This window comes from Oncorhynchus kisutch, linkage group LG30, assembly GCF_002021735.2.
Source record: "Oncorhynchus kisutch isolate 150728-3 linkage group LG30, Okis_V2, whole genome shotgun sequence".
Classification (NCBI taxonomy): domain Eukaryota; kingdom Metazoa; phylum Chordata; class Actinopteri; order Salmoniformes; family Salmonidae; genus Oncorhynchus; species Oncorhynchus kisutch.
Window position 1 is genome coordinate 35,478,447 of NC_034203.2, and position 27,504 is coordinate 35,505,950.

The 27,504-nt window shown below is 44.2% G+C and overlaps 2 protein-coding genes across 7 annotated transcripts; both read right to left on the reverse strand.

Moving 5' to 3' along the window:
* Nucleotides 1–655: 655 nt before the first annotated feature.
* LOC109874866 (RNA-binding protein MEX3B) lies at nucleotides 656–8,965 on the reverse strand. 3 transcript variants are annotated; one of them, XM_020466903.2, is made up of 4 exons: nucleotides 8,861–8,965; nucleotides 7,453–8,000; nucleotides 6,011–6,267; nucleotides 656–5,647 (listed from the first exon to the last, which is right to left on the reverse strand). In XM_020466903.2, the coding sequence occupies exons 1-4, from the start codon at nucleotides 8,947–8,949 to the stop codon at nucleotides 4,460–4,462; spliced, it is 2,082 nt and encodes a 693-aa protein (XP_020322492.2). In that variant the 5' UTR covers nucleotides 8,950–8,965; the 3' UTR covers nucleotides 656–4,459. The 3 variants fall into 3 exon arrangements, with proteins under 3 accessions (XP_020322492.2, XP_020322489.1, XP_020322490.1); XM_020466900.2 differs by having other exon boundaries at nucleotides 8,592–8,936; XM_020466901.2 differs by having other exon boundaries at nucleotides 8,830–8,923.
* A 631-nt stretch (nucleotides 8,966–9,596) lies between these two features.
* On the reverse strand, nucleotides 9,597–15,868 carry mbd3a (methyl-CpG binding domain protein 3a). Of its 4 annotated transcripts, none has more exons than XR_004206272.1 (7): nucleotides 15,566–15,868; nucleotides 11,695–11,854; nucleotides 11,469–11,606; nucleotides 11,089–11,192; nucleotides 10,776–10,953; nucleotides 10,492–10,642; nucleotides 9,597–10,267 (listed from the first exon to the last, which is right to left on the reverse strand). XR_004206272.1 is itself a non-coding variant. In XM_020467443.2 (7 exons), the coding sequence occupies exons 2-6, from the start codon at nucleotides 11,758–11,760 to the stop codon at nucleotides 10,552–10,554; spliced, it is 564 nt and encodes a 187-aa protein (XP_020323032.1). In that variant the 5' UTR covers nucleotides 11,761–11,854; nucleotides 15,566–15,733; the 3' UTR covers nucleotides 9,597–10,267; nucleotides 10,492–10,551. The 4 variants fall into 4 exon arrangements, 2 of the variants coding, with proteins under 2 accessions (XP_020323032.1, XP_020323033.1); XR_004206273.1 differs by having other exon boundaries at nucleotides 10,753–10,953; nucleotides 15,566–15,732; XM_020467443.2 differs by having other exon boundaries at nucleotides 11,089–11,179; nucleotides 15,566–15,733.
* Nucleotides 15,869–27,504: the final 11,636 nt, after the last annotated feature.

The following is a 27,504-nucleotide window of genomic DNA, read 5'->3' on the forward strand; positions in this document are numbered from 1 at the left end:
GGGCAATGGTCATTCAGTACAACACCATTCAATTGAACATTCTATTTTTCCTTTATTTAACTAGGCAAATTCTTATTTTCAATGACGGCCTACGAACAGTGGGTTAACTGCCTGTTCAGGGGCAGAATGACACCCCTTTGTCAGCTCGGGGGTTGGAACTTGCAACCTTCCGGTTACTAGTCCAACGCTCTAACCACTAGGCTACCCTGCCGCCCCTATTACACTATGCACTGAACACAGCCCTGGTTCTGTAATTTCTGATAATTGCACCCACTGGTGTTCCAGGTCTGATTAGAGGGTAAGTTTAGACTGGCGGCCCAATTCGGATCGGTCAAAAGACCAATTAGTGAAATAAAAGACCAGAATTGGCTGCCTGTGTAAACACAGCCTGACTTGGTTGAAAGTGTGGAATGGAAGGTAACCTCCTACTAGTTACTACTCTAGTCAAATAAAATTTTATTTGTCACATTTGCCAAATACAACAGGTGTAGGTAGACCTTACCGTGAAAATGCTTACTAACAACCAACAATGCAGTTGAGAATATAAGAGTTAAGATTTACCCGAGTTAATTTGGTAAAGCATAAGGTGGTAGTCAATTATGTGGTCTGACCGTAAAGTAAGCTAGAGGTGAAAGAAAACGCAAACACAATAGGATTATTGTTTTACAGTAAAAAAAGAAACCAAAAACAAGATTTTATTAAAGAAGCATAAAAAATAAAACTCTTGATACATTTCTCATAACCGTCAAGTCAGCTCAAATGATATGCGTATACAATTGTTCCGGCTCACGGTTAAAAGGTCCATAAACTTTCAAATAAAATATATTTCAATTTAAAAATTTCTTCAATAATTTTCTCATTTTGTTATAAAATTGGCTATATGTAGTACACAGGAAATAAAGGGGAAAATATGGTAAAGAAAAAAATCATTTAGAAGTAATAAAAAAAGGGTCACATTATTGTCTGGGATATTTAGGTAAAAGCAAATAAATGGTCAAAATAAAAATGTGTAAAAAGTTTCTCCCCTCTAATGCCTGATGGCTTGAAGACATGCATATGGTTAACTTACAAATAATTATACATGTTTTTAAAAACTACACTTAACTTCATTACTTAAGTCTGGTAACTTTTTTAAAAACGAGATCCCATTGATTGTATTCAGGGTATATACATACAAGTCAGGCCTGAAACCTTGTTTGCTGATGTAACATTTTGGTTCTGCATACAAAAAGAATTAAAGCAAAACAGAAAGGCAGAGTTTCAGGGGGAGCGGCTTGCCCAGATGGGCGTGGCTTGCCCAGATGGGCGTGGCACTCTCTGGGCCCACCTCTGTCACAAAAAGGTCAGAGGTCATTCCTCAACGAGCCTCTATTAACCCTGTTTTCAAACCTAAAGGAGAGGGGTGAAGTTCAGAAAAAAATGTATCTGCAGAATATGAGAATATTCTGTACCTTTTAGCTGTTTGTTACTGTACATTACCATAACACTCTGGACCATGGGTAAAGAGTTTACTAGTGAAACAACCAGACCAGAACCTACACCAGAACCACCTGGCAAATTCAACTATGGACATTAAGTGACAGAAGTCATGGGCAGTTCTGGAAAAAAGGGGCCCTTTTAAAATTGGCCTCCACTTAACACTAAAGGAGACTCACACAAACACTCAATCTAGCTGTTCCTTTAAAGACATGGTCACGTCCTCCCCTGCACCTAACTTGTGTCTGCAGGAGCAGAGATAACTAAACGTTTGACATCAAGCCCAGCAGGGACAGGTTGCCAGTTTACACAGATCGATCGCTCTCATGTTGAGGGTAGAGAGAAAGACCACGGTGTGGTCAGGGTTGTACAGTTAATTCTTAAAGGCGAAGCAGGAGAGGGGACGCTGTGCCCCTGTGCTGCCCTAGATGGCCGTTCCTTTTTTCTAAAAACAGTATCTGTGTCAGTAGCAAGTTTGCACCAACGCACCATTAGAGTAGTCTTCAGTAAAATGGGAGTCCTCAGTGGCTACTAGCTGCACATCTGTAGACATGGAGGGCATTTCAAGTTGGGGGAGATATTGTGCATCTAAATGAGGGTTGACTATTAGATTACGGATTAAGACATCAAGCCGCTGTCCCCTTCACTTGGCTAGCTCGTTTAGAGTCACGCATCTTAGACACACAGAAGTGGATTGTTAAAAAGTAGCTTGGCTTCAGCTCTGCCTATACCATGTGAAGAGTGTTCATTCTCTTCAAATGCATATTTTCCTTCTCCCTCCCTGAAGGCAGTCACTGATCTGAAGTGACCTTATTGCTAGGAACACCTGTCCACATGGTAGATCACTGAATAGTACCTCAAGGTGTGAGGGGAGAAAGGAAGGCTGCAGTTGAAAAGTATTGGAACAGGGCCTTCTGTTAATTTGTTCACAGACAATGGATGTGAATTAACAGGGTTGACCACTGAGACAGACCGGTACTAACAGGGTTGACCAAAAAACAAGGTTGACTACTGTTCTATAGACGTAGACCAGAGAGAAAAGAACAAGCAACACATTCTGCAGCTGTTTGGGTTTGAACACATAGTGTCTGGAAGCCCTGGATGAAATAGCTACTAGCTGCCATATTGGATACATTTATTACTCTCGCTGTTGTCACCAATGAGAATGTTAAACACCTGAAAATGTAGTGTGTGTGCTCATAGGAAGCCCTGTTTTTAATCTGGTTTATCATGGCTTGTCTCATTCTATGAATACATCCGTACATACGTTCAAAGGGCTACATACTACAACTGTGTACCGTACCGTCACAACAAAACCAACCTGTCCACATCATAGGAGAGAGGCAGTTGATGTGAACTTACTAGAAAGAAAATAAACAGAAAACATATCTCCCAGGATGCCACTGCCGCATGGGCTGGGTGATCCGGGGTTAGACTAGGAGAAAAAGAGCTTAGCTGGGGGAGTTGAGGTGGGGGCTAAAAACGTTACAATGTGTCGCTCAAGGTTTGCAGTGCAGAGAGACGGTTCATTCTGACGCCCCTTAATACTGGGGACGGGCCGCCTCCTCTTAACCAAGATCCCTATTGGCAGAGACATTCCTGTGTGTGTGTGTGACATCACCAAGACCAATATACTCCTGTTGGACTTCAACACACAAAGAGAGAGAAAGAGAGACACACAGACAGACAGAGAAAGAGACAGACAGACGAGAAGTCAGGGGCAAACCGGGCCACAGTTTACAGTGAAAAAGCCAAAACCTTTCTAAAAAAATATTTTGCTGTCCAAATCAGATAGAAGATCTGGGTGGACTGGGTTTAGTTTGTCATGTGGATGGCTAGGTGTCTACACTGAGCTCCACAAGGGGAAGAAAGAGGAATGGAGCCAAAAACAAGACATGTTTGTTTCAATTACACATTCTGTTGTCAGCTGAGCATTCGACGTGGAATACAACAGTAGGGTTTAATACAAGGCTCGGCTCCGCTTCATTCAATCGAACCAGAAACAAAGCCCAACTCTGGAACTATTGAAGGAGAGAGGGGAGGGTAGATAGGAAGAGAGGGTTTGAGAGAAAGACAGACCAACGGGAACTGAGTAACTGACCTATGGCATTACTACTGATATTCCTTAAATAACTTAAAACTATTATATTATTCCTATACTGGTCGTTAAAACCAAGACATCGAATATCAGTTTTTGAACAGTATAAATATCTTATGTGTTTCAGTCTTCATTCATAACATCTATTGAGGTCCCTCAGCCTTGTCTCATAGGTGTCTCTTTCTGTGCCTGTTTTAAAGTCAGTTCCAGGCTCATACCACAATCCCAAAGCCTTTCCTTTACATCACTATACTACAGCATGAGAGAAATAGAGAGTTAGAGAACAGAGAGGACCAGAAAAACAGTGCTTCGTATCCTGTCAAAGAACATCGGAAAGAAACCAGAAAGGTGCAGGTCTAGGCAGCTCCGTCGAAAAATATCTGTTATTTAATTACAAAAGTGGCAAAGGAAAAGGATTGTGAAAGAAGCAGGCAGAGATATCTGAAGAAGAAGACGCGAGGGAATGAAAACTATACAGACAACCTAGAGGCTGAGTCCTGAAGGCTTGTCCAGGTCAGAATGAAGGCCTGAAGAAAGATAAGACACAAGTCCACCGTGAAATCTCTTGATCCCAGCCCAACTACTTCTGCAGTCTGCAGAATGAACCAAAATCAGCCCGTCTGGAAATAATAATAATAATAATTACTACAATTATTCTTGTCATAGTTATTATAATTAAATCAACATCTTTATAGTGTCATTTCTAATATTATAATCATTATAGCCCATCCTATTAGCAAAGGTTGTTGGTGTCCGTTCCTCCACAGTTGATGCCCCACTGCAGTTCTGTTGGCTAGTCGGAGAGGGAAAAAAGTTATGTTTTTTAAGATGACACCCTCCTCCTCTCACCTCCACTTCTCTCCCTTGTCTTTGGGTGGGGGTTCATTAGGAGAAGATGCGGATGCACTGTGTGGCAGGGATGTGGCAGACAGGGCATTCGGGCTCAGCGGACTGGCAGATCTGTCCGGCGCAGTCCATACAGAAGAGGTTGTGGCCGCAGGGCACCAGGGCCGCTGTCACCTCGCTCTCAAAGCACACAAAACAGTCCCTGCTCCCGCCCCCTGGCCCTACACCAATCAGACCTCCAGCCCCAGAGCCTGCCGCAGGCTTCAGCCGGCCCAGCATGCCAGAGGCCAGGCCCACTCCACTGCCCCCGCCCTCTGAGTCTGTGGGAGAGCCTCCGGGCAGGGAGGAGGCTGAGCAGGAGGAGTAACCGGTGGATGAGCCTCCGGAGCTGGAGCTAGATCCTCCGGAGATGGTCCCTGCAACAGTACCGCCCGACTGCAGCCATGAGAGGGCACTGAGGGGGTCGCTCTGGGCCCGGCGGGCCATAGGATGATCCAGGGGTCCCACCACGGCGTCAGGGGGCAGGGTGGGGGACAGGCGGGGTGTGATGGCGCCTCCACTCAGGCCGCTGCTGTTTCGGCGGAGAGGTTGCTGCTGGGAGGAGCCTGGGACCTTCCCTCCTCCTCCATTGACGAAGGGTGCCCAGATGTTGGCGGCGCTGAACTCAAAGCCCAGCTCCTCAGAGGGAAGGCCAGGGGTGAACCCGCCTCCTCCAGCACTGCTGGAGCCTGTGCTGAAGGGGCTGGTTGGGCTGTCTCCCTCTGTGGCCCTCCTGGGGGCGCTGTAGCTCTCAGAGCCCATCCCTCCCTTATGTTGATGGTAGGAGGCCAAGGAGGACAGCTTCCTCCCAGATGAGTGGTGCATGGCCAGCGGGAGGGGCGGTGGTGGAGGAGGAGGTGGGGGTGGAGGGGCAGCATGGTGGTTGTTGGCCCGAGACCAGAGAGCAGCGCCCAGCGAGCCCAGGCCCTCTAAGCTAACGTCGGTTCCGTTGGTGTGAAAGTCGTTGTCTCCCTGGAGGTCCACGAAGGCCCCGGTCCGCAAGGTGATGTGCGTCTCGATCTCCTCCCGGGCTCGGTCCACATTCTCTGGCATGCCCGTCACCTCGAACACAGGGTCCTTCTCCCGGCTGGGTGTTACGATGTAGGTGTGGGTCTGCTGCTGGATACGCTTGATGGTCGCCCCCTTGGGACCAACCACTAACCCAACCACACGGTATGGCACCCGAACCTGCACCAGGGGAGGAAATAAGAGTAAGGGCTTTCCAGACCACGTGACCTGACCATGTAAAACTATGGAGGAAATTACATACTCATAAAAACAGGTGATGAATCACAGTGTACTGGCAGAGCAGTAAAACAATACCAAGAACTGCCATTTAAATGGAACTGAACGGTTGTGAACTAAGTGTATGAAAGTAGATATTATCATGGCCTCTATTCAACATGGGGGCATTTTAGCTAACCCATATTTGTATATCTCCACAGGTATTTGTGTTGCTGGCTACTGGCAAAGGCTCCCTTTCACCTGGTTAAATAAACAACAAGCAAACAAAACATTAGGTTACTGTATTTCCCACTGTGGTTGTCGTACCTGTATGGTGGTCTGTCCAGGCAGGTGTGGGGGTCCTGGGATTGCTCCCCCCGTCCCGGGTGCTCCTGTGCCCGTGGCCCCAGCCTTGCAGCGGGACGCCCGGATCATGGAGAAGTGCTCTGCCGCCGAGACGATCTCCCGCTTGGCCATCTCCACATCTTCCCTGCGCCCTGTAACAATGAACACAGGCTCCTCGCCCCTCACCGGGGTCTTTATGTAGGTGTTGGTCTTTGCACGCAGTGCCTTGATCTTACAGCCTGGGGCAGAGAGAGATGGAAAGGTGAGGAAGAGGGGAAATAACAATGTTGGCCAATTGTGTTTAGCAGAGTTGAAAATTAATAATTTTCAATGGGGGAATTTTTGTGTAAAGTAATGGTTGTTTCATAAACTGAAGATAAACAATACATAAAATATAGCTACTAACTTGATTCAGAGAATAGGACTTCGTGGACAAATGTTTACTAAACTGGTTAAAATAATCTGTCCGCACTGCATTCACTGGTTGACAAACAGCCTGGCAAAAATATATATTTCCATTATGTAGGCCTGTAATTTATTAGCCTCGTAGCATTTATAATGCTAACCCAAGGACCGCTGCACTGTTTCTTTAAATATGGACAGTTCGCTCTCACCCACCAATAGGATGGGACGTGTGTGATGTCATTCTGGGAGGCAGAAAGCATGGCATTTTCAAACAAAGAGAACAATGCTATAACGTAGCCACAACGGCGAACCAAGCATACTAGTCAATATTGTGCGCAGAGAGAAAATGTGTATGTATTTTGAAAAACGTCCGAGAGCGGTCGACTGGGCTGGATGCGGGGCGAAAACACCACCCAGTCCCGTGTTATGCGCGGCGGCCATCCCAACTGCCCCGCTTTAGGGCCGAGCATGAATTACATAAAATTACTACAAATCTAATTTGAACATTGACGTAAATATAAACACCAGACATATTGTTTAAAATTGGTGACTTCTCTCGTTCATATCGCTAAATTACTCGATAGGCTTCTTTTGTTTGGTGCAGCCTGCTAGACATGTCCAGACTCCCGACAATCTGCCGCTTTGTCTGACCCTCTCCCACCCCTCCCCCTCCCTGCTACCCATGCACCATACACAACCAATAACATCTGTAGTTGATTTAACACTGCTGTAAGGACATGCAAATAAGGCCAGTAAATCATTATGTCTACATGTAATATGCGAATAAACAACATCCGCTGTACACATCAATAACAACTCTCATAACACCAGATGCTGATACGTTTCAGAGACATATCACCCCCCAAACAAAGGAAGGCTGTCTGGTGCATGGTCCTATGCATTCGTGGTTATGAGAGGAGTAGTTTGTAATAACATCTATAACGTTAGCTTTAATATCTTATGAACTAGCTAGCTACGGTCAAACCATATAGGTAAACAAAAGTGGGGGAAATTCTTACCTTGTCTTCCCACTATTTCAGCAACGTGCTCGGAGCTGGGCACAGGTACGCATTCGGTCATGTTGACACTCCTTTTACGATTGCAGATAATCGAGTTTTGTTCCCCGAGCATGGAGTGAGAGTGCGGGCCAGCCATGTGGTACCCGCCCGATCCATAGTACTCTGGAGACGGGGAGCAGGACGTCGGGGATTCCCGGGAGCCTCCTGGGTGCTCCAGCAACTGCAGGTTGACATAACCGCCGTTGCAATTCTCGGAGACTGGACCCTGGTTCTCGTCGAGTGGGTCAACGTGCCCTCCACCACCGCCCCCACAGTCCACCTTCTCCAGGGCCATAAGTGACAGCTGGTCCATGGCGAAGCGGAGAACCTCCTGATGGCCCTCGTCCCGGGACTCCTGATCCGTTTCTCGGGGCAGGCTGACCCCGTTGTGCTGGCTGCTCACTACCATGTCGTGGTCCATAATCTCGGGGTGGAATAAGGGGCTAGGCATAGTCCCCGAGGATGAACATCCGATCTTGGGTCGCCTGTGGGTGTAAAAGCGCTCTTTTCTGGGAGAGGCAAACAAAGGGAGTTTCAGCACAAAACGTTTTTAGCTATAAGTTTTAGAAAACACACAAATGAAATGTACTAAAAGTTGTAAAAACATTTGCTGTCATATAGCTAGTTAGTTCCGTAACGATAAATAGGTTAGTGTGTTGTTCGTCTTGGACGCCGTTCCCTTCAAGCCTGCTTTGTCTGTGTGTTGCATTCCGTCTCACTGTCTGGCAAAAATAGTCTGTGTGACTGACTATCTTGTTGAAATGTGCATCATACATATTTTAATAAGCCAATATTAAATATTCCATAACAATGAACACTAGATCATTCTATTTTGTCTATTCAATCGGTATCATCCCGAAAAGGGGGCATCACATTTGGGAAAGCGCTAATCTGTTAGCTAGCCATAGTACGCTAGTTAGCAAACTAGCTAGTTCCACAGTTGAGTCAGTCACGTTGTCGTCCCCTTTGTTTGGGAGTACCACAGCTAGCTAACGTTAGTTGAAAAGCAAAGAAGACACTCTTCCGTTAAATAATTTGTCTAAGCCAAATACTTTTTTTTTGGGGGGGGGGGGGGTAAAATATCTTGAAATGTACTTTACCCTTTGGCCAACTCCCGATTTTATTGAGTTCCTCTCTTTTGATTCTTGAAGGAATGGTGAGTGGCGACCAGTGCGCTAATGCTAGCTAGCTCGCTAAATTGGGGGGCGTTGGAGAAAATGTTTAAAAACGAATGAGAAGGGACAGGCTGTCGATGAGAACCTATTCCAGCCGGTTGTCGTTTAGCAGCCCGTCATTTTTCGTATCGGTTCGTAGTTTATTACATTTTAATGCACATACCTCCCAAAAATTGTATCTGGATCTAGCTAACCTCTTTCTCTTAGCTGTTCCCTGGTCCGCCGCCTTTGTCTCGCCAGGCGCACGCCGCTCTGCCTGTCTCGCACACAGAACTGACGTCATCCGCGACACAACAATGGGTTCAAAGGCCAAGGCACGCACGCCGCGATCGATTTTGTTATTTTATACCTCAGTGATTGTGCTGGTGGATAATTTTCCACATTGGAAATTGATAAAGCAGATTATAATTTGTCTGCTGGTTCCGTGTCAGTTTTTGAAAACGTCGTGGGAAATTGACAGTTATGGATGCTAAGATGGTGTCACAGGTTGGGTAGAGTGGGTTATTGGGAAAATGGAGACAAAATAACCTATCAACCTCAACATTTTTGTCAAGGGTAGCAGTTCAAGATCCCCAACTGCGTCTGAAGGTCTAGAGCGAAAGCAATGTCCCCGTTATTGTGTGGGTGCCTGTCAACCCCTTGAGGTTGACCAAATGGGACAATAACTGAATAATAGATGCCAGATTCAATGTAGTCTCTAGAATAATACATTAATTATCCATTATTGATTGCTATACAAACTCAAGCTTCAACTTCTGATGCTCACATTGACCTACCTACAGAATCACTATGTCTTCTCCGTCTGCTGATCTCACATAGCAAGCATCTAAAAGAACACATGACAAGACAGCATTTATTTTTGTTATAGAAAAATTAATTGCTTGATGTTTGACTTACAAATTCTAAAAACAGGCAAAGGTAACAAATCCCTCGGAGGAAAAACAAAATGTTTTTTTTATTTTTTACTACGAAGCATAATTTGAACAATTACAATTCATGGGGGGTTCCTACTTTTTCCAGACATCTTCATATGACAGTGAATGATCTTCGCATTCATACCTCAAATCAAGAACAGGTTAACATAAATATTTAAAAATCTGTTAAATAACTACAGCATAATTGTGACTTGCCAAAGTTTAAAAAATAAAACTAAATCCCAAATAAGCAACTGAGTAATGGCACAGTCTACGTCAGCCGTCACATCTATTGACAGTTCAATGTAACATGAAAGCAAAAATACATCTACTAAGATTAGCACCATTTTGAACTTATAGGAACATGTGAGCCATGCGAGTCAATGCAACCGCTGTGCAGAGCACTGCTCTTCGACTATTCAGACTACATTGTTTGAAGAACACCAAACCAAATAAGATAGGGATAACAAGACCTATAGGATATAAGACCTATAGGATATATCAGGTCATATGATGCACGTTTATCTATGACTGATTCCTGACGCAACAGGTAGTCTTCTGTCAGACAGAAAGACCTATGTGGAGATCCCAGTGGGAGAGAGGATCCTTCACGTTGACCGATGCTAGTCAGATCCTGGTGAATATCCTGTACATGTATGGGTAGAATACAGTGTTCCAGGCAGCCCTCTGTAGTATTCACCAACCCCGTAGGAGAGAAATGATCACAAGTAAATCAATAAGTTTGTCTATAGCATGTTACCACTGGTATTGTCACAGAATTATGTTAATGTTTTAATTCTGGACTTTATTCGTTCTCTCCCAACGTAAAGTATTATGAACAAACTCACAGAACAACATTGTAAAAGACAAAGTAACCTCAAGCTATCTATTTTTACACTGCTCTGCTGTACCTTGGCTATACGCCCTCCTTGTCCTCCTGCTTGGTTTGTGCCTTCTTCAGAGCATCTGCCTTATTGGTGGATTCCTCTATGTGAACCAACATGTCCGCCATCAGAGCGTTCCTCCAGCCTCCTCACATTGTGGACCAGGTCCTCCTGCTTCCTACAGACACCACATAGTGGGAGAGGGGTTAGGGAGCAATGATTGAGGACAGTCCTCTTGGCAGGGTTAACGACAAGGCCCCACAGTAGCTGGGTGTTGTTGTGCCCTACCACAGGGTTTATGTGTACTCTACCGGACATCGTCATCGGTAACCATGAAGGCCTTGCAGAGCGGCTGGGCGGTGTTGAGCCATACCCCAGGGTTCTTCTCCACAGCTGTGTTCAGCTGACCAGTGACAGGGTTGGGGCTGGTGTGCAGGGTGCTGGAGATTGCTGAGAGAAAGGTCTTGTCTGAACACACAGGCCCAACACCTTGGGACGGGGACATACACAGGGTCAGATAAAACCCAACAATTTTGTGTGTGTTTATGTGTATATATTGAAACTCAAGTATTCGCTGCTGTGTGTACTCAACATGCAAGCCCCTGGGAAGGTCAGTGTACCTACCCTGTAGGCCCCTGGGAAGGTCCATGGTTTTCACCAGCTCTTCTGCAATTTCAAACGCACTCAGACCACTCAGCTTCCTCTCCCAAAACAGCTGAGGACCAACACTGTGTAAAGAACTAGACATTGGACTCTGCGTGCATCACTTAATGTGAATCATAAATTTAAATCGCAGCCACTCAGAGCATCTCAAAAATGTTTAGCCACATTACAGGAATGATTTAACAAGCTTTGATTAAGCTTGTTAAATTGAGTTACTCATCCCAATAATAAGCTTTTGAGGGCTAGGCCAGAGTAGAGGACTTCATCTCCCTACCATATGGCAGCAATAACATAACAGTATCATATCACAACCAATAAGAGCCGAGCATCACTGGACTCACCTGTCTTGGTTGGTCGACAGCCTTGTGGGGGTCTGTCTTCACTTTGTTGCTAGGGTGATTGGTCACCTTGGTGACAGGCTGTTTAAAGATATATGCTGTCTTTCTGACTGGTAAGGTCGTGTTCAGGTCCGGCTTAGCCTTCAAAACAGACAGAGAAACAGGTCAGGGATCATTGTTCAAAGGTCAAACAGATTACATGATCCTGGTCTACAAAACCCTCTCTCACCTTGATCTGATGGTTGATGTCATAGCGATGCTTGTGCCGGTTCCTTTGAAGCTTATTCATGAGCATCCTTCCTGCACGGGGTTCAATGGCGTGCACCTAAATGGTGTTGCCCAGGTAACGAGCTAGCTGGGGCTTGCTCAGGAATCCCTTTCCAGGGTCACTAAATGAGGCAGTAAGACAGGACAGCAAAAAAAAAAAAAAAACATCAGCATTGAATTGAGGCAATAACCTGAGGGCAGCTTATCAGCAACCTGCAGTTACAACTTTAATGAGGGCACTGAGGACAAAACAATATATTATGAACAGTCAAAATCATGTTTTTCATGAAAATTGATATTTTAAGGAAGCCAGATCAAAGTAAGATGACCAAAGTATGAAAAATTATTGTTGCTTTATTTATTTACATTTTATTTTTTTAAAGTTCTCCCCAATTGGTAGATACACCGATGGGACAAGTCTAACTCCCGTACGGACTTGGGAGAGGCGAAGGTCGAGGGCAATGCGTCCTCCAAAACACAACCCAACCAAGCCGCACTGCTTCTTGACACACAGCCGCACCAATGTCGGAGGAAACACTATACAACTGGCGACAGTGTCAGCGTGCATGCGCCCGGACCACCACAGGAGTTGCTAGAGCACCATGGGACAAGTAAATCCCGGCCAGCCAATTGAGGCAATAACCTGAGGGCAGCCCTCCGCTAACCTGGACAATTGTGAGCCTCCTCATGGGTCACCCGGTCCCATGTGCTGTGAACCACTTCACAAGAGACATTCCAAACTGGAGCTCTCTGTCTGTGATATATATCATATACACACTGCTCAAAAAAATAAAGGGAACACTTAAACAACACAATGTAACTCCAAGTCAATCACACTTCTGTGAAATTAAACTGTCCACTTAGGAAGCAACACTGATTGACAGTAAATTTCACATGCTGTTGTGCAAATGGAATAGACAACAGGTGGAAATTATAGGCAATTAGCAAGACACCCCCAATAAAGGAGTGGTTCTGCAGGTGGTGACCACAGACCACTTCTCAGTTCCTATGCTTCCTGGCTGATGTTTTGGTCACTTTTGAATGCTGGCGGTGCTTTCACGCTAGTGGTAGCATGAGACGGCTTCTACAACCCACACAACTGGCTCAGGTAGTGCAGCTCATCCAGGATGGAACATCAATGCGAGCTGTGGCAAGAAGGTTTGCTGTGTCTGTCAGCGTAGTGTCCAGAGCATGGAGGCGCTACCAGGAGACAGGCCAGTACATCAGGAGATGTGGAGGAGGCCGTAGGAGGGCAACAACCCAACAGCAGGACCACTACCTCCGCCTTTGTGCAAGGAGGAGCAGGAGGAGCACTGCCAGAGCCCTGCAAAATGAGCTCCAGCAGGCCACAAATGTGCATGTGTCTGCTCAAACAGTCAGAAACAGACTCCATGAGGGTGGTATGAGGGCCCGACGTCCACAGGTGGGGGTTGTGCTTACAGCCCAACACCGTGCAGGACGTTTGGCTTTTGCCAGAGAACACCAAGACTGGCAAATTCGCCACTGGCGCCCTGTGCTCTTCACAGATTAAAGCAGGTTCACACTGTGCACATGTGACAGTCTGGAGACGCTGTGGACAACGTTCTGCTGCCTGCAACATCCTCCAGCATGACCGGTTTGGCGGTGGGTCAGTCATGGTGTGGGGTGGCATTTCTTTGGGGGACTGCACAGCCCTCCATGTGCTCGCCAGAGGTAGCCTGACTGCCATTAGGTACCGAGATGAGATCCTCAGACTCCTTGTGGGACCATATGCTGGTGCGGTTGGCCCTGGGTTCCTCCTAATGCAAGACAATGCTAGACCTCATGTGGCTGGAGTGTGTCAGCAGTTCCTGCAAGAGGAAGGCTTTGATTCTATGGACTGGTCCGCCCATTCCCCAGACCTGAATCCAATTGAGCACATCTGGGACATCATGTCTCGCTCCATCCACCAACGCCACGTTGCACCACAGACTGTCCAGGAGTTGGCGGATGCTTTAGTCCAAGTCTGGGAGGAGATCCCTCAGGAGACCATCCACCACCTCATCAGGAGCATGCCCAGGCGTTGTAGGGAGGTCATACAGGCACGTGGAGGCCACACGCACTACTGAGCCTCATTTTGACTTGTTTTAAGGACATTACATCAAAGTTGGATCCGCCTGCAGTGTGGTTTTCCACTTTAATTTTGAGTGTGACTCCAAATCCAGGCCTCCATTGGTTGATAAATTTGATTTCCATTGAATATTTGTGTGATTTTGTGGTCAGCACAGTCAACTATGTAAAGAAAAAGTATTTAATAAGAATATTTCATTCAGATCTAGGATGTGTTATTTTAGTGTTCCCTTAATTTTTTGAGCAGTATATATATATATATATTTTTTTTTTACCTCATCTCTCAGGGATTTGATCTAGCAACCTTTCGGTTACTGGCCCAATGCTGTAACCACTAGGTTACCTGCTGCTTCATATATATATAAAAAAAGATATATATATATATATATTAAAAAATATATACATATTAAAAAAATAATTGGTCATTCTGCCCCTGAACAAGGCAGTTAAACCACTGTTCCTAGGCCGTCATTGTAAATAAGAATTTGTTCTTAACTGACTTGCCTAGTTAAATAAAAGGTTAAAAAAAATATCAGATGAAATTTCATTGTTTGAGTTGATTTCTGTATCACCAAATTAGCTTGAGATGGTTTTACTGCAACACTGCATACAAGTTGCTTGACAAAGGCGTGTCAAAGAGCTGTCAGTCAAAGCGAGCTCATGAATATAAACAAGCACATGAACCACACAGCCTGTCTTTTAAAACTTACTTGTAGTTAACCATGAGGGGAAAAAAGTACTTCTCAGAAAGACTGTTCAGAAACTTCAATAATTGTTATTGTAGTTCAGGAAACTATCATTACTGCATATTGAAACATGATACGAGTTGCATAGTTTTATTTTTTAAAGAGCCTTGTATTGTGAGAAAAAAAAGGGGCTTCGTGAAAGAACACTCACACTTGACTTTTTCCCTCCCTTACAAGCTCTTACTTCGCTGATAGCTACTGTATTGAGGAGAAATGTACTTACTATGACTGATGTGGTTGTCCCACCTAGCCATCTTATAATGAATGCACTGTAAGTCACTAAATGACTACAATCAAGTAAATGTTAATTATCAGAGAGCCTCAGCCGGCAAAAAAAAAAAATCTGTAAACCATGAAAAGTTAGCTAGCGTAGTGTACTAGCTAACCAACAGCACGGTATAACCCTCACAATACTGTATTAGCTAGAAAGTCCACATCATGAGAATCAATTAACACTGATGTAAACATTGATCGTTTTCAAGAGCATCAAATGCGCGATGTATCATGGGTAAATGTGACTAACTAATCTAGAAATAATAGAGTAGTTATGACACATGGTGATTTGTTTGTCAGTCTCGAATGTTAAACTCACCCAAAAGACTCGTGACCGACACCTACTTGCTAATTAACGTTAGCTGAAACAATTACATGTGTGATCACCTGATACGGGAGGGCTGATGTTAGTTTGTTAACAAACGATGGCTAGTAAGCGAAAGTTAGCAAATCAATGCCTTTTTTATGCAATCTGGAGACGGTGGTCTTAACTGTTGTGTTACAGTTTTAGCTAGTAAGAGGACGATGTCTTACTTCAGTGGCCAGCTAGCTACCAGGCTACTCCATCGAGTAACAAGAATGCCAGCCAGCCAGCCAGCCATACATACATACGCTTTCCCTAATGAGATATAAAGCTTTTCCTGCAGACTTCGATAACGTCTACCGTCTTTATGGTTACTACTTGTCCTTCCTCAATACTATTTTGAGCAATTCGTTAAAACCCACCTTTTTCTCTCCATGTTTGTTGCAGGTTATGATTGCTGGATATTTGTCGATTAGGGTAACTGCATAGGATAGAAAAATTAGTCTAGAAATTAATGTTGTGGATCTTCTTTCTGCTCAGCTGTGCTCTCCAACATGGTGTTATTGCAGACCGCAATTCGGGGCGTTTTTAAAATCAGGACACGCCCATTGGTGCATGTTATCAGTCATTAATTATCAAGAAACTCATTGATTTCAGGAAATGCCCATTAGTGCCTGCCATTGGTCAGTTCCTGCACCGTCCCGCGCATAGCTCAATCATAGTTTATTTTGCGCAATGGTGCCAGGCTGTTTATATCAGGGAGATTTCCGGAATTCCGATGTCTCCTTTTAAAATAATGCTTTAGATTTAGAAATGTGACAGTCTGTGGATGGCACATGGTGTAACAATGTTTATCAGAATGAGCATTTAGGATTTTGTACCGCGATGAAACAGCACTAGTACACTTGACATTTACTCTTGTCAAACACCTCAAAATCTTATCGCACGTTAGGAGATACCGACAGACTTCCACTTCCAGCCATTGCGCTAACGCTAGTTAGCATTGCCTTGCGAAAATACCTCTAATTTCCAGTGGTGTAAAAATACTTCGAAGTGCAACTTAAGTATTTTTGGGGGGTTATCTGTACTTACCTATTTTTATTTTAACAACTTTTACTTCTCTAGATTCCTAAATAAAAGTATGTACGTTTTACCCCATACACTTTCTTTGACACCCAAAAGTATTCCTTACATTTTGAATGCTTAGCTGGACAGTAAATTGGTCTAATTTACACACTTATCAAGAGAACATCCCCGGTCATTCCTACTGCCTCTGATCTGGTGGTCTCACTAAACACATGCTTCGTTTGTAAATTATTGTCTGAGTGTTGGTGTGCCTCTGGCTCTCGGGAAAAAAAACTTTTACTCATGCAGTATTGCACAGGGCAACTTTTAAGTCATTTTCTATTAAGGCATCTTTACTTTTACTCAAGTATGAAAATTGGGTACTTTTTCCACCACTGCTAATTTCATTCATACTGGACAGACATAACAGCGGTATTCATGAGGTCATCCGACTCTGGGGAAGGAGATAAAGTGCCTCATTGACAAAATCCCAAAGTATCTCTTTAGCAGTAATAAAGTTTATTGAATGACTGTTCAAAGTTGAAAACATTACCACAGTCTAACACTGACAACTACAATTAGACTTTGTATGTGTGTGAGAATTTCTGGCAAAGCGAGAGATTATAACTCTGGTGTCTTCAGCTATCCTCAGCTAGAAACCTCACCATCTTAAAACATGATCTCTACAAGTGATGTAGTGGTAAACTCTGATCGCTGTCTCTTAATTTTTCATCAAAAGGTGTGTAAACTACATTTACCCTCCACTATACCACTGATCACTACAGTATAAATGCAACATATAAAGTGTTGGTCCCATGTTTCATGAGCTGAAAAAAAAACATACCAGAAATGTTCCATACTCAAAAAAACATCCTCTAAAATGTGTTAACATCCCTGTTAGTGAGCATTTCTCATTTGCCAAGATTATCCATCCACATGGACAGGTGTGGCATATCAAGAAGCTGATTAAACATCATGATCATTACACAGTTGCACCGTGTGCTGGGGACAATAAAAGGCCATTCTAAAATATGCAGTTCTGTCACACAATGCCACAAATGTCTCAAGTTTTGATTGAGTGTGAAATTGGAATGCGGACTGCAGGAATGAACACCAGAGTTGTTACCAGAGCATTGTACATTAATTTCTCTACGTCGTTTTAGAGAATTTGGCAGTAAGTCCAACCAGCCTCACAACCGCAGACCACGTGTATGGCATTGTGTGGGTGAGCGTTTTGCTGATGCCAATGCTGTGAACAGAGTGCCCCATGGTGGCAGTGGGGTTATGGTATTGGCAGGCATAAGCTATGGACAACTAACACAATTGCATTTTATCGATGGCAATTTGAATGCACAGAAATAGCGTGACGAGATCCTGAGGATTAATGTGAGGCCCATTTTTTTAAAAAGATATCTGACTAAGATGCTTATCTCTATTACCAAGTCATGTGAAATCCGTAGATTAGGGGGCACACACACCACCTTGACTAGTTCAAAAGTTTGGGGTCACTTAGAAATGTCCTTGTTTTTGAAAGAAAAGCACATTTTCTGTCCAATTAAAATAACATCAAATTGATCAGAAATACAGTGTAGACATTGCTAATATAGTAAATGACTATTGTAGCTGGAAACGGCAGATTTATGGAATATCTACAGAGGCCCATTATTAGCAACCATCACTCCTGTGTTCCAATGGCATGTTGTGTTCGCTAATCCAAGTTTATCATTTTAAAAAGCTAATTGATCATTAGAAAACCCTTTTGCAATTATGTTAGCACAGCTGAAAACTGTTGTTCTGATTAAAGAAGCAATAAAACGGGCTTTCTTTAGACTAGTTGAGTATCTGGAGCATCAAATCAAATTTTATTTGTCAAATACAGAGAGTTAGCAGATGTTAACACAAATGTAGCGAAATGCTTGTGCTTCTAGTTCCAACAGTGCAGTAATATCTAACAATCCCCAACAACTTCCTAATACACACAAATCTAAAGGGGTGAAAGAGAACATGTACGTAAGTATATGGATGAGGGATGACCGAGCTGCATAGGCAAGGTGCAATAGATGGTATAAAATACAGTATATATATGTGATATGAGTAATGTAAGATATGTAAACATTAAAGAGGCATCACTTAGAGTTGCATTGTATAAAGTGACTAGTGATCCATTTATTGATTGGGTCTTAATGTAGGTAGCAGCCTCAGCCTCCTGAGGTTGAAGAGGCACTGTTGTGCCTTCTTCACCACACCGTCTGTGTGGGTGGCCCAATTCAGTTAGTCTGTGATGTGTACGCACAGGAACTTAAAACTTCCCACCTTCTCCACTGCTGCCCTTCTGATGTGGATAGGGGGGTGCTCCCTCTGCTGTTTCCTGAAGTCCATGATCATCACCTTTGTTTAGTTGACGTTGAGCGACTACTCTCTGTAGGCTTGATGATTGAGTTGGAGGCGTGCATGGCCACGCAGTCGTGGGTGAACAGGGAGTACAGGAGGGGGCTGAGAACACACCCATGTGGGGCCCCAGTGTTGAGGGTCAGCGAAGTTGAGATGTTTCCTACCTTCACCACCTGGGGGCGGCCTGTCAGAAAGTCCAGGACCAAATTGCACTGGGCAGGGTTGAGACCCAGGGCCTACAGCTTGATGATGAGCTTGGAGGGTACAATGGTGTTGAATTCTTAGCTGTCGTCAATGAACAGCATTCTTACATAGGTATTCTTCTTGTCCAGATGGGATAGGGCAGTGTGATGGCGATTGCGTCGTCTGTGGGCCGAATGGGGCGGTATACAAACTGAAGTGGGTCTAGGGTGGCCGGTAAGGTGGAGGTGATATGATCCTTGACTAATCTCTCAAAGCACTTCATGATGACAGAAGTGAGTGCTACAGGGAAGTAGTCATTTAACTTTGCCTTCTTGGGCACAGGAACAATGGTAGCCATCTTGAAGCATGTGGGGACAGCAGACTGGGATAGGGAGCGATTGAATGTCCGTAAACACACCAGCCAGCTGGTCTGTGCATGCTCTGAGGACACGGCTATGGATGCAGTCTGGGCCAGCAGCCCTGCAAGGGTTAACACGTTTAAATGTTTTACTCACGTCAGCCACGGAGGAGTCCTTGTTAGTGGGCGCGACGGTGGCACTGTATTATCCTCAAAGAGGGCAAAGGTGTTTAGTTTGTCTGGAAGCATGACGTCGGTGTCCATGAAGTGGCTGGTTTTATTTTCACAGTCCGTGATTTCCTGTAAACCCTGCCACATATGTCTCATGTCTGAGCCGTTGAATTGAGACTCCACCTTGTCCCTATACTGGAAATTCGCTTGTTTGATTGCCTTGCGGAGGGAATAACTAAGCTGTTTATATTGTCATATTCCCAGACCTCTTTCCATGGTTAAATGCAGTGAATTGTGCTTTCAGTTTTGTGCTAATGCCGCTATCCATCAACGTTTTCTGGTTAGGGTAGGTTTTAATAATCACAGGGGTTACAACACCTCCAATGCATTTCTTTACAAACACACTCACCGAGTCAGCGTATAGGTTGATGTTGTTCTCTGAAGCTGACCGGAACATATTCCAGTCCGCGTGATTAAAAAGCGTGGCTTCCGATTGGTCAGACCAGCGTTGAATAGTTCTCATCCTGGTACATCCTGTTTGAGTTTGTCTATAAGACGGTAGGAGCAAGATGGCATCGTGGTCGGATTTGCCGAAGGGAGGGCTTTGTATGCATTGCGGAAGTTAGAGTAGCAGTGGTCGGGAGTATTGCCAATGCGCTTAGCGCAATAAATATGCTGGTAGAATTTAGGTAGCCTTGTTCTCAATTTTACTTTGTTAAAATCCCCAGCTACAATAAATGCAGCCTCAGGATTTATGGTTCCCAGTTTGCATATAGTCCAGTGAAGTTCCTTGTTTGCCGTCTTGGTGTCTGCTTGAGGGGGAATGTACACAGCTGTGACTATAACTGACGAGAATTCTCTTGGTAGATAAAATGGCCGGCATTTGATTGTCAGGAATTCTAGGTTGGGTGAGAAGAAGGACTTGAGTTCCTGTATGTTGTTATGATTACACCATGAGTCGTTAATCATAAAAGCATACACCCCTGCCCTCCCTCTTCCCAGAAAAGGTGTTCATCTCAGTTGCTGCAATTCATGGAGAAGCCCAGTGGCTGAATCAATTATGACAACATATCCCGAGAGAGCCATGTTTCTGTGAAACAGAATGTTACAATCTCTGTCTCTCCGGAAGGCAACCCTTGCTCGAATTTCATCTACCTTATTGTCAAGAGACTGGACATTGGCTTGTTGTATACTCAGGAGCGGTGGGCGACGTGCACGTCTACGGAGCCTGACCAGGTGGCCGCTTCGTCTGCATCTTCTGCGGCGCCGTTGTTTTGGGTCGACTGCTGGAATTAGATCCAATGTTCTGGGTGGTGGTCCGAACAAGACGTTGCTCTTATATCCAATAGTTCTTCCCGGCTGTATGTAATAAGACTTAAGATTTCCTGGGGTAACATTATAAAAAAAAGTATACATAAAACAACAATACAGCATTGTTTCCTAAGAACTCGAAGCAGTTGTGGGTTCGATTAGGCTCAAAATGTCCAGAAACCAAGACTTTCTTCTGAAACTCGTCAGTCTATTCTTGTTCTGAGAAATGTTAGGCTATTCCATGCGAGATATTGGCAAGAAACTGAAGATCTCGTACAACGCTGTGTACTTCTCCCTTCACAGAACAGCGCAAACTGACTCTAACCAGAATAGAAAGAGAAGTGTGAGGCCCCGGTGCACAACTGAGCAAGAGGACAAGTACATTAGTGTGACTAGTTTGAGAAACAGACGCCTCAAGTCTTTAACTGGCAGTTAAATAGTACCTGCAAAACACCAGTCTCAACATCAACAGTGAAGAGGCGACTCCGGGATGCTGGCCTTCTAGGCAGAATTCCTCTGTCCAATGTCTGTGTTCTTTTGCCCATCTTAATCTTTTTGCTTTATTGGCCAGTCTGGTGGTTGCTGATAATGGGCCTCTGTACGCCTATGTAGATATTGCATTTTTTTACTTAAAAAAAAAGACGTTTCCAGCTACAATAGTAATTTACAACATTAACAATGTATACATTGTATTTCTGATCAATTTGGACAAAAATGTGTTTCTCTCATACAAGGACATTTCAAAGTGAAGTAGCAGTCAAGTTTGGGCACACCTACTCATTCAAGGGTTTTTCTTTATTTTGACTATTTTCTACATTGTAGAATAATAGTGAAGACAAACTATGAAATAACACATATGGAATCATGTAGTAAAAAAAAGTTTTAAAAAGTGTTAAACAAATATATTTGAGATTCTTCAAAGTAGCCACCCATGGCCTTGCACACTCTTGGCATTCTCTCAGCCAGCTTCATGAGTTAGTCACCTGAAATGCATTTCAAGTTAATTTGTGGAATTTCTTTCCTTCTTAATGCATTTGAGCCAATCAGTTGTGTTGTGACAAGGTATGGGTGGTATACAGATGATAACCCTATTGGGTAAAATACCAAGTCCATATTATGGCAAGAACATCTCAAATAAGCGAAGAGAAATGACAGTCCATCATTACTTTAAGACATGTCAGTCAATCCGTAAAATTTCAAGAACTGAAAGTTTCTTCAAGTGCAGTCGCAAAAACCATCAGGCGCTATGATGAAACTGGCACTCATGAGGACCGCCACAGGAAAGGAAGACCCAGAGTTACCTCTGCTGCAGAGGATACGTTTATTAGAGTTAACTGCACTTCAGAAATTGCAGACAAAATAAATGTTTCAGAGTTCAAGTAACAGACATCACAACATCAACTGTTCAGCAGACTGCATGAATCAGGCCTTCATGGTTGAATTGCTACAGAGAAACCACTACTAAAGGACACCAACAATAATAAGAAGAGACTTGCTTGGGCCAAGAAACACGAGCAATGGATGAGTCCAAATTAGATTTTTGGTTCCAACTGCTGTGTCTTTGTGAAATGCAGAGTAGGTGAATGGATTATCTCCGCATATGTGGTTCCCACCGTGAAGCATGGAGGAGGTGTGATGGTGTTTTGCTTGTGATACAGTCAGTGATTTAATTAGAATTCAAGGCACAATTAACCAACATGGCTACCACAGCATTCGGCAGTGATACGCCATTCCATCTGGTTTGCTCTTAGTGGGACTATCATATGTTTTTCAACAGGACAATGGGTGCCTACTTTGAAGAATCTCAAATATATTTTGATTTGTTTAACACTTTAGTTACTACATGGTTCCATTTGTGTTATTTCATAGTTTTGATGTCTTCACTATTATTCTACAATGTAGAAAGAAAAAACCTTGAATTGACTGGTACTGTATTTCCAAAAACTAGTCATATGCACTAGCTATGAATAGATGATACTGAGATTCAAGGTGACGCAGGAAAACGCACTCACCTACCTGGCATGGAACATTATTATCTCTCATGCAGACTTCTCCAGTGTCATCAGAAGCTAACAAATTCAATAATAATACATGTTATTTGAAGTCTCAGCCAAATATATTGCTTCAGTCCAATCACATCAAACTGTATTATAATCTCGGTCTTTTAGTTGACAGACACTTCAGTTTCATAGTACTTGGATCAGTATCAAATCAAATTTATTTATTTAGCCCTTCGTACATCAGCTGATATCTCAAAGTGCTGTACAGAAACCCAGCCTAAAACCCCAAACAGCAAGCAATGCAGGTGTAGAAGCACGGTGGCTAGGAAAAACTCCCTAGAAAGGCCAAAACCTAGGAAAAAACATAGAGAGGAACCAGGCTATGTGGGGTGGCCAGTCCTCTTCTGGCTGTGCCGGGTGGAGATTATAACAGAACATGGCCAAGATGTTCAAATGTTCATAAATGACCAGCATGGTCGTATAATAATAAGGCAGAACAGTTGAAACTGGAGCAGCAGCACGGTCAGATGGACTGGGGACAGCAAAGAGTCATCATGTCAGGTAGTCCTGGGGCATGGTCCTAGGGCTCAGGTCCTCCGAGAGAGAGAAAAAAAGAGAGAATTAGAGAGAGCATATGTGGGGTGGCCAGTCTTCTTCTGGCTGTGCCGGGTGGAGATTATAACAGAACATGGCCAAGATGTTCAAATGTTCATAAATGACCAGCATGTTCGAATAATAAGAAGGCAGAACAGTTTAAACTGGAGCAGCAGCACGGCCAGGTGGACTGGGGACAGCAATCTCAGGTAATCCTGGGGCATGGTCCTAGGGCTCAGGTCCTCCGAGAGAGAGAAAGAAAGAGAGAAGGAGAGAATTAGAGAACGCACACTTAGATTCACACAGGACACCGAATAGGACAGGAGAAGTACTCCAGATATAACAAACTGACCCCAGCCCCCGACACATAAATACTGATCGAGCAGTAAGGGCTCTTCGGTACTGCACGGTACTGTCTTTCCAAGCTAGTCGGAAGACTTCCAGTTTGGTGTGGCGCCATTTCCGTTCCAATTTTCTGGAAGCTTGCTTCAGAGCTCGGGTATTTTCTGTGTACCAGGGAGCTAGTTTCTTATGAGAAATGTTTTTAGTTTTTAGGGGTGCAACTGCATCTAGGGTATTGCGCAAGGTTAAATTGAGTTCCTCAGTTAGGTGGTTAACTGATTTTTGTCCTCTGGCGTCCTTGGGTAGACAGAGGGAATCTGGAAGGACATCAAGGAATCTTTGTGTAGTCTGTGAATTTATAGCACGACTTTTGATGTTCCTTGGTTGGGGTCTGAGCAGATTATTTGTTGCAATTGCAAACGTAATAAAATGGTGGTCCGATAGTCCAGGATTATGAGGAAAAACATTAAGATCCACAACATTTATTCCATGGGACAAAACTAGGTCCAGCGTATGACTGTGACAGTGAGTTGGTCCAGAGACATGTTGGACAAAACCCACTGAGTCGATGATGGCTCCGAAAGCCTTTTGGAGTGGGTCTGTGGACTTCAGATTAGCCTTAACGTCGGTAGCCCTGCCCCCCTTACACAGTATCCTCTCTTCGCGGAAAGAGGGAGGGAGTCAGAGTAGAAGAGAAGGAGAGGAAGAGACTATTGTCGTTCCCTTTTCTTATGACGACGTTATGACTTGCAGCCTGGTGTCTCTTAAGTTTGTCTAGTCCAAGTGTAACGAGTGCTACTGTAGGGGATTCGATCTAGCAACCTTTCGGTTACTGGCCTAGGCCACCTGACGCCCAAAGGTCTTGATGAGAGGTTGATTTGTTAAATCAGGTGCGTAAGTGCTGGACTGGAACAAAAGTCTGCCCAATGCAACTCACCTCCCATTCAGAGACAGATCCCTCCGTATGAGGAGAAAACATACCAACTGACATAAAACAACATTATTCGCTGTATTGTGAATAAATACCAGTGACATCACAGGGTCAGAGGTAATGAACTGGTTTGGAATGCTGCTACAAACTGATTTACAGGGTGACAATCTCCTATTGTGTGTTTAGAGAACTAATGAGAAAAGGAGTAGACTTTCACCCAAGGGTTGGTGTCACACAGGAACAGAGGGTATGTGTAGCTGATAGTCCAGGGGTGCGTGTGTGTTGAGCTGATAGTTTTTAGTTTGACCCATGGGTGGTCCTGTGAACCTCCATGGGCATCTCGTTTGGCGAAGATGTGGTTGCAGAGCTCACCCAATGGCTCAAACTGGGCCACACCCTTGATCACCTTCCTGATCTCTTCATCTATCTCCTGTAAGGAGGGAGGAAGGAAAGTACGGAAGGAGTTATCTCAGGTAATCCTGGGGCATGGTCCTAGGGCTCAGGTCCTCCGAGAGAGAGAAAGAAAGAGAGAAGGAGAGAATTAGAGAACGCACACTTAGATTCACACAGGACACCGAATAGGACAGGAGAAGTACTCCAGATATAACAAACTGACCCCAGCCCCCGACACATAAATACTGGAGGCTGAGACAGGAGGGGTCAGGAGACACTGTGGACCCACCCGAGGACACCCCCGGACAGGGCCAAACAGGAAGGATATAACCCCACCCACTTTGCCAAAGCACAGCACCCACACCACTAGAGGGATATCTTCAACCACCAACTTACCATCCTGAGACAGGGCCGAGTATAGCCCACAAAGATCTCCGCCACGGCACAACCCAAGGGGGGGCGCCAACCCAGAAAGGATGACCACATCAGTGAATCAACCCACTCAGGTGACGCACCCCTTCCAGGGACGGCATGAGGGAGACCCAGTAAGCCAGTGACTCAGCCCCTGTAATAGGGTTAGAGGCAGAGAATCCCAGTAGAAAGAGGGGAACCGGCCAGGCAGAGACAGCAAGGGCGGTTCGTTGCTTCAGAGCCTTTCCGTTCACCTTCCCACTCCTGGGCCAGACTACACTCAATCATATGACCCACTGAAGAGATGAGTCTTCAGTAAAGACTGAAAGGTTGAGACCGAGTTTGCGTCTCTGACATGGGTAGGCAGACCGTTCCATAAAAATGGAGCTCTATAGGAGAAAGCCCTGCCTCCAGCTGTTTGCTTAGAAATTCTAGGGACAATTAGGAGGCCTGCGTCTTGTGACCGTAGCGTACGTGTAGGTATGTACGGCAGGACCAAATCAGAGAGATAGGTAGGAGCAAGCCCATGTAATGCTTTGTAGGTTAGCAGTAAAACCTTGAAATCAGCCCTTGCTTTGACAGGAAGAACAAGCATCTCTGTTTTGTCCGAGTTTAAAAGTAGAAAGTTTGCAGCCATCCACTTCTTTATGTCTGAAACACATGCTTCTAGCGAGGGCAATTTAGGGGCTTCACCATGTTTCATTGAAATGTAAAGCTGTGTGTCATCCGCATAGCAGTGAAAGTTAACATTATGTTTTCGAATAACATCCCCAAGAGGTAAAATATATAGTGGAAACAATAGTGGTCCTAAAACGGAACCTTGAGGAACACCGAAATTTACAGTTGATTTGTCAGAAGACAAACCATTCACAGAGACAAACTGATATCTTTCCGACAGATAAGATCTAAACCAGGCCAGAACTTGTCCTTGTAGACCAATTTGGGTTTCCAATCTCTCCAAAAGAATGTGGTGATCGATGGTATCAAAAGCAGCACTAAGGTCTAGGAGCACGAGGACAGATGCAGAGCCTCGGTCCGATGCCATTAAAATGTAATTTACCACCTTCACAAGTGCCGTCTCAGTGCTATGATGGGGTCTAAAACCAGACTGAAGCATTTCATATACATTGTTTGTCTTCAGGAAGGCAGTAAGTTGCTGCGCCACAGCCTTTTCTAACATTTTTGAGAGGAATGGAAGATTCGATATAGGCCGATAGTTTTTTACATTTTCTGGATCAAGGTTTGGCTTTTTCAAGAGATGCTTTATTACTGCCACTTTTAGTGAGTTTGGTACACATCCGGTGGATAGAGAGCCGTTTATTATGTTCAACATAGGAGGGCCAAGCACAGGAAGCAGCTCTTTCAGTAGTTTAGTTGGAATAGGGTCCAGTATGCAGCTTGAAGGTTTAGAGGCCAAGATTATTTTCATCATTGTGTCAAGAGATATATTACTAAAACACTTGAGCGTCTCTCTTGATCCTAGGTCCTAGGAGAGTTGTGCAGACTCAGGACAACTGAGCTTTGAAGGAATACGCAGATTTAAAGAGGAGTCCGTAATTTGCTTTCTAATAATCATAATCTTTTCCTCAAAGAAGTTCATGAATTTATCACTGCTAAAGTGAAAGTCATCCTCTCTTGGGGAATGCTGCTTTTTAGTTAGCTTTGCGACAGTATCAAAAAGGAATTTCAGATTGTTCTTATTTTCCTCAATTAAGTTCAAAAAATAGGATGATCGAGCAGCAGTAAGGGCTCTTCGGTACTGCACGGTACTGTCTTTCCAAGCTAGTCGGAAGACTTCCAGTTTGGTGTGGCGCCATTTCCGTTCCAATTTTCTGGAAGCTTGCTTCAGAGCTCGGGTATTTTCTGTGTACCAGGGAGCTAGTTTCTTATGAGAAATGTTTTTAGTTTTTAGGGGTGCAACTGCATCTAGGGTATTGCGCAAGGTTAAATTGAGTTCCTCAGTTAGGTGGTTAACTGATTTTTGTCCTCTGGCGTCCTTGGGTAGACAGAGGGAATCTGGAAGGACATCAAGGAATCTTTGTGTAGTCTGTGAATTTATAGCACGACTTTTGATGTTCCTTGGTTGGGGTCTGAGCAGATTATTTGTTGCAATTGCAAACGTAATAAAATGGTGGTCCGATAGTCCAGGATTATGAGGAAAAACATTAAGATCCACAACATTTATTCCATGGGACAAAACTAGGTCCAGCG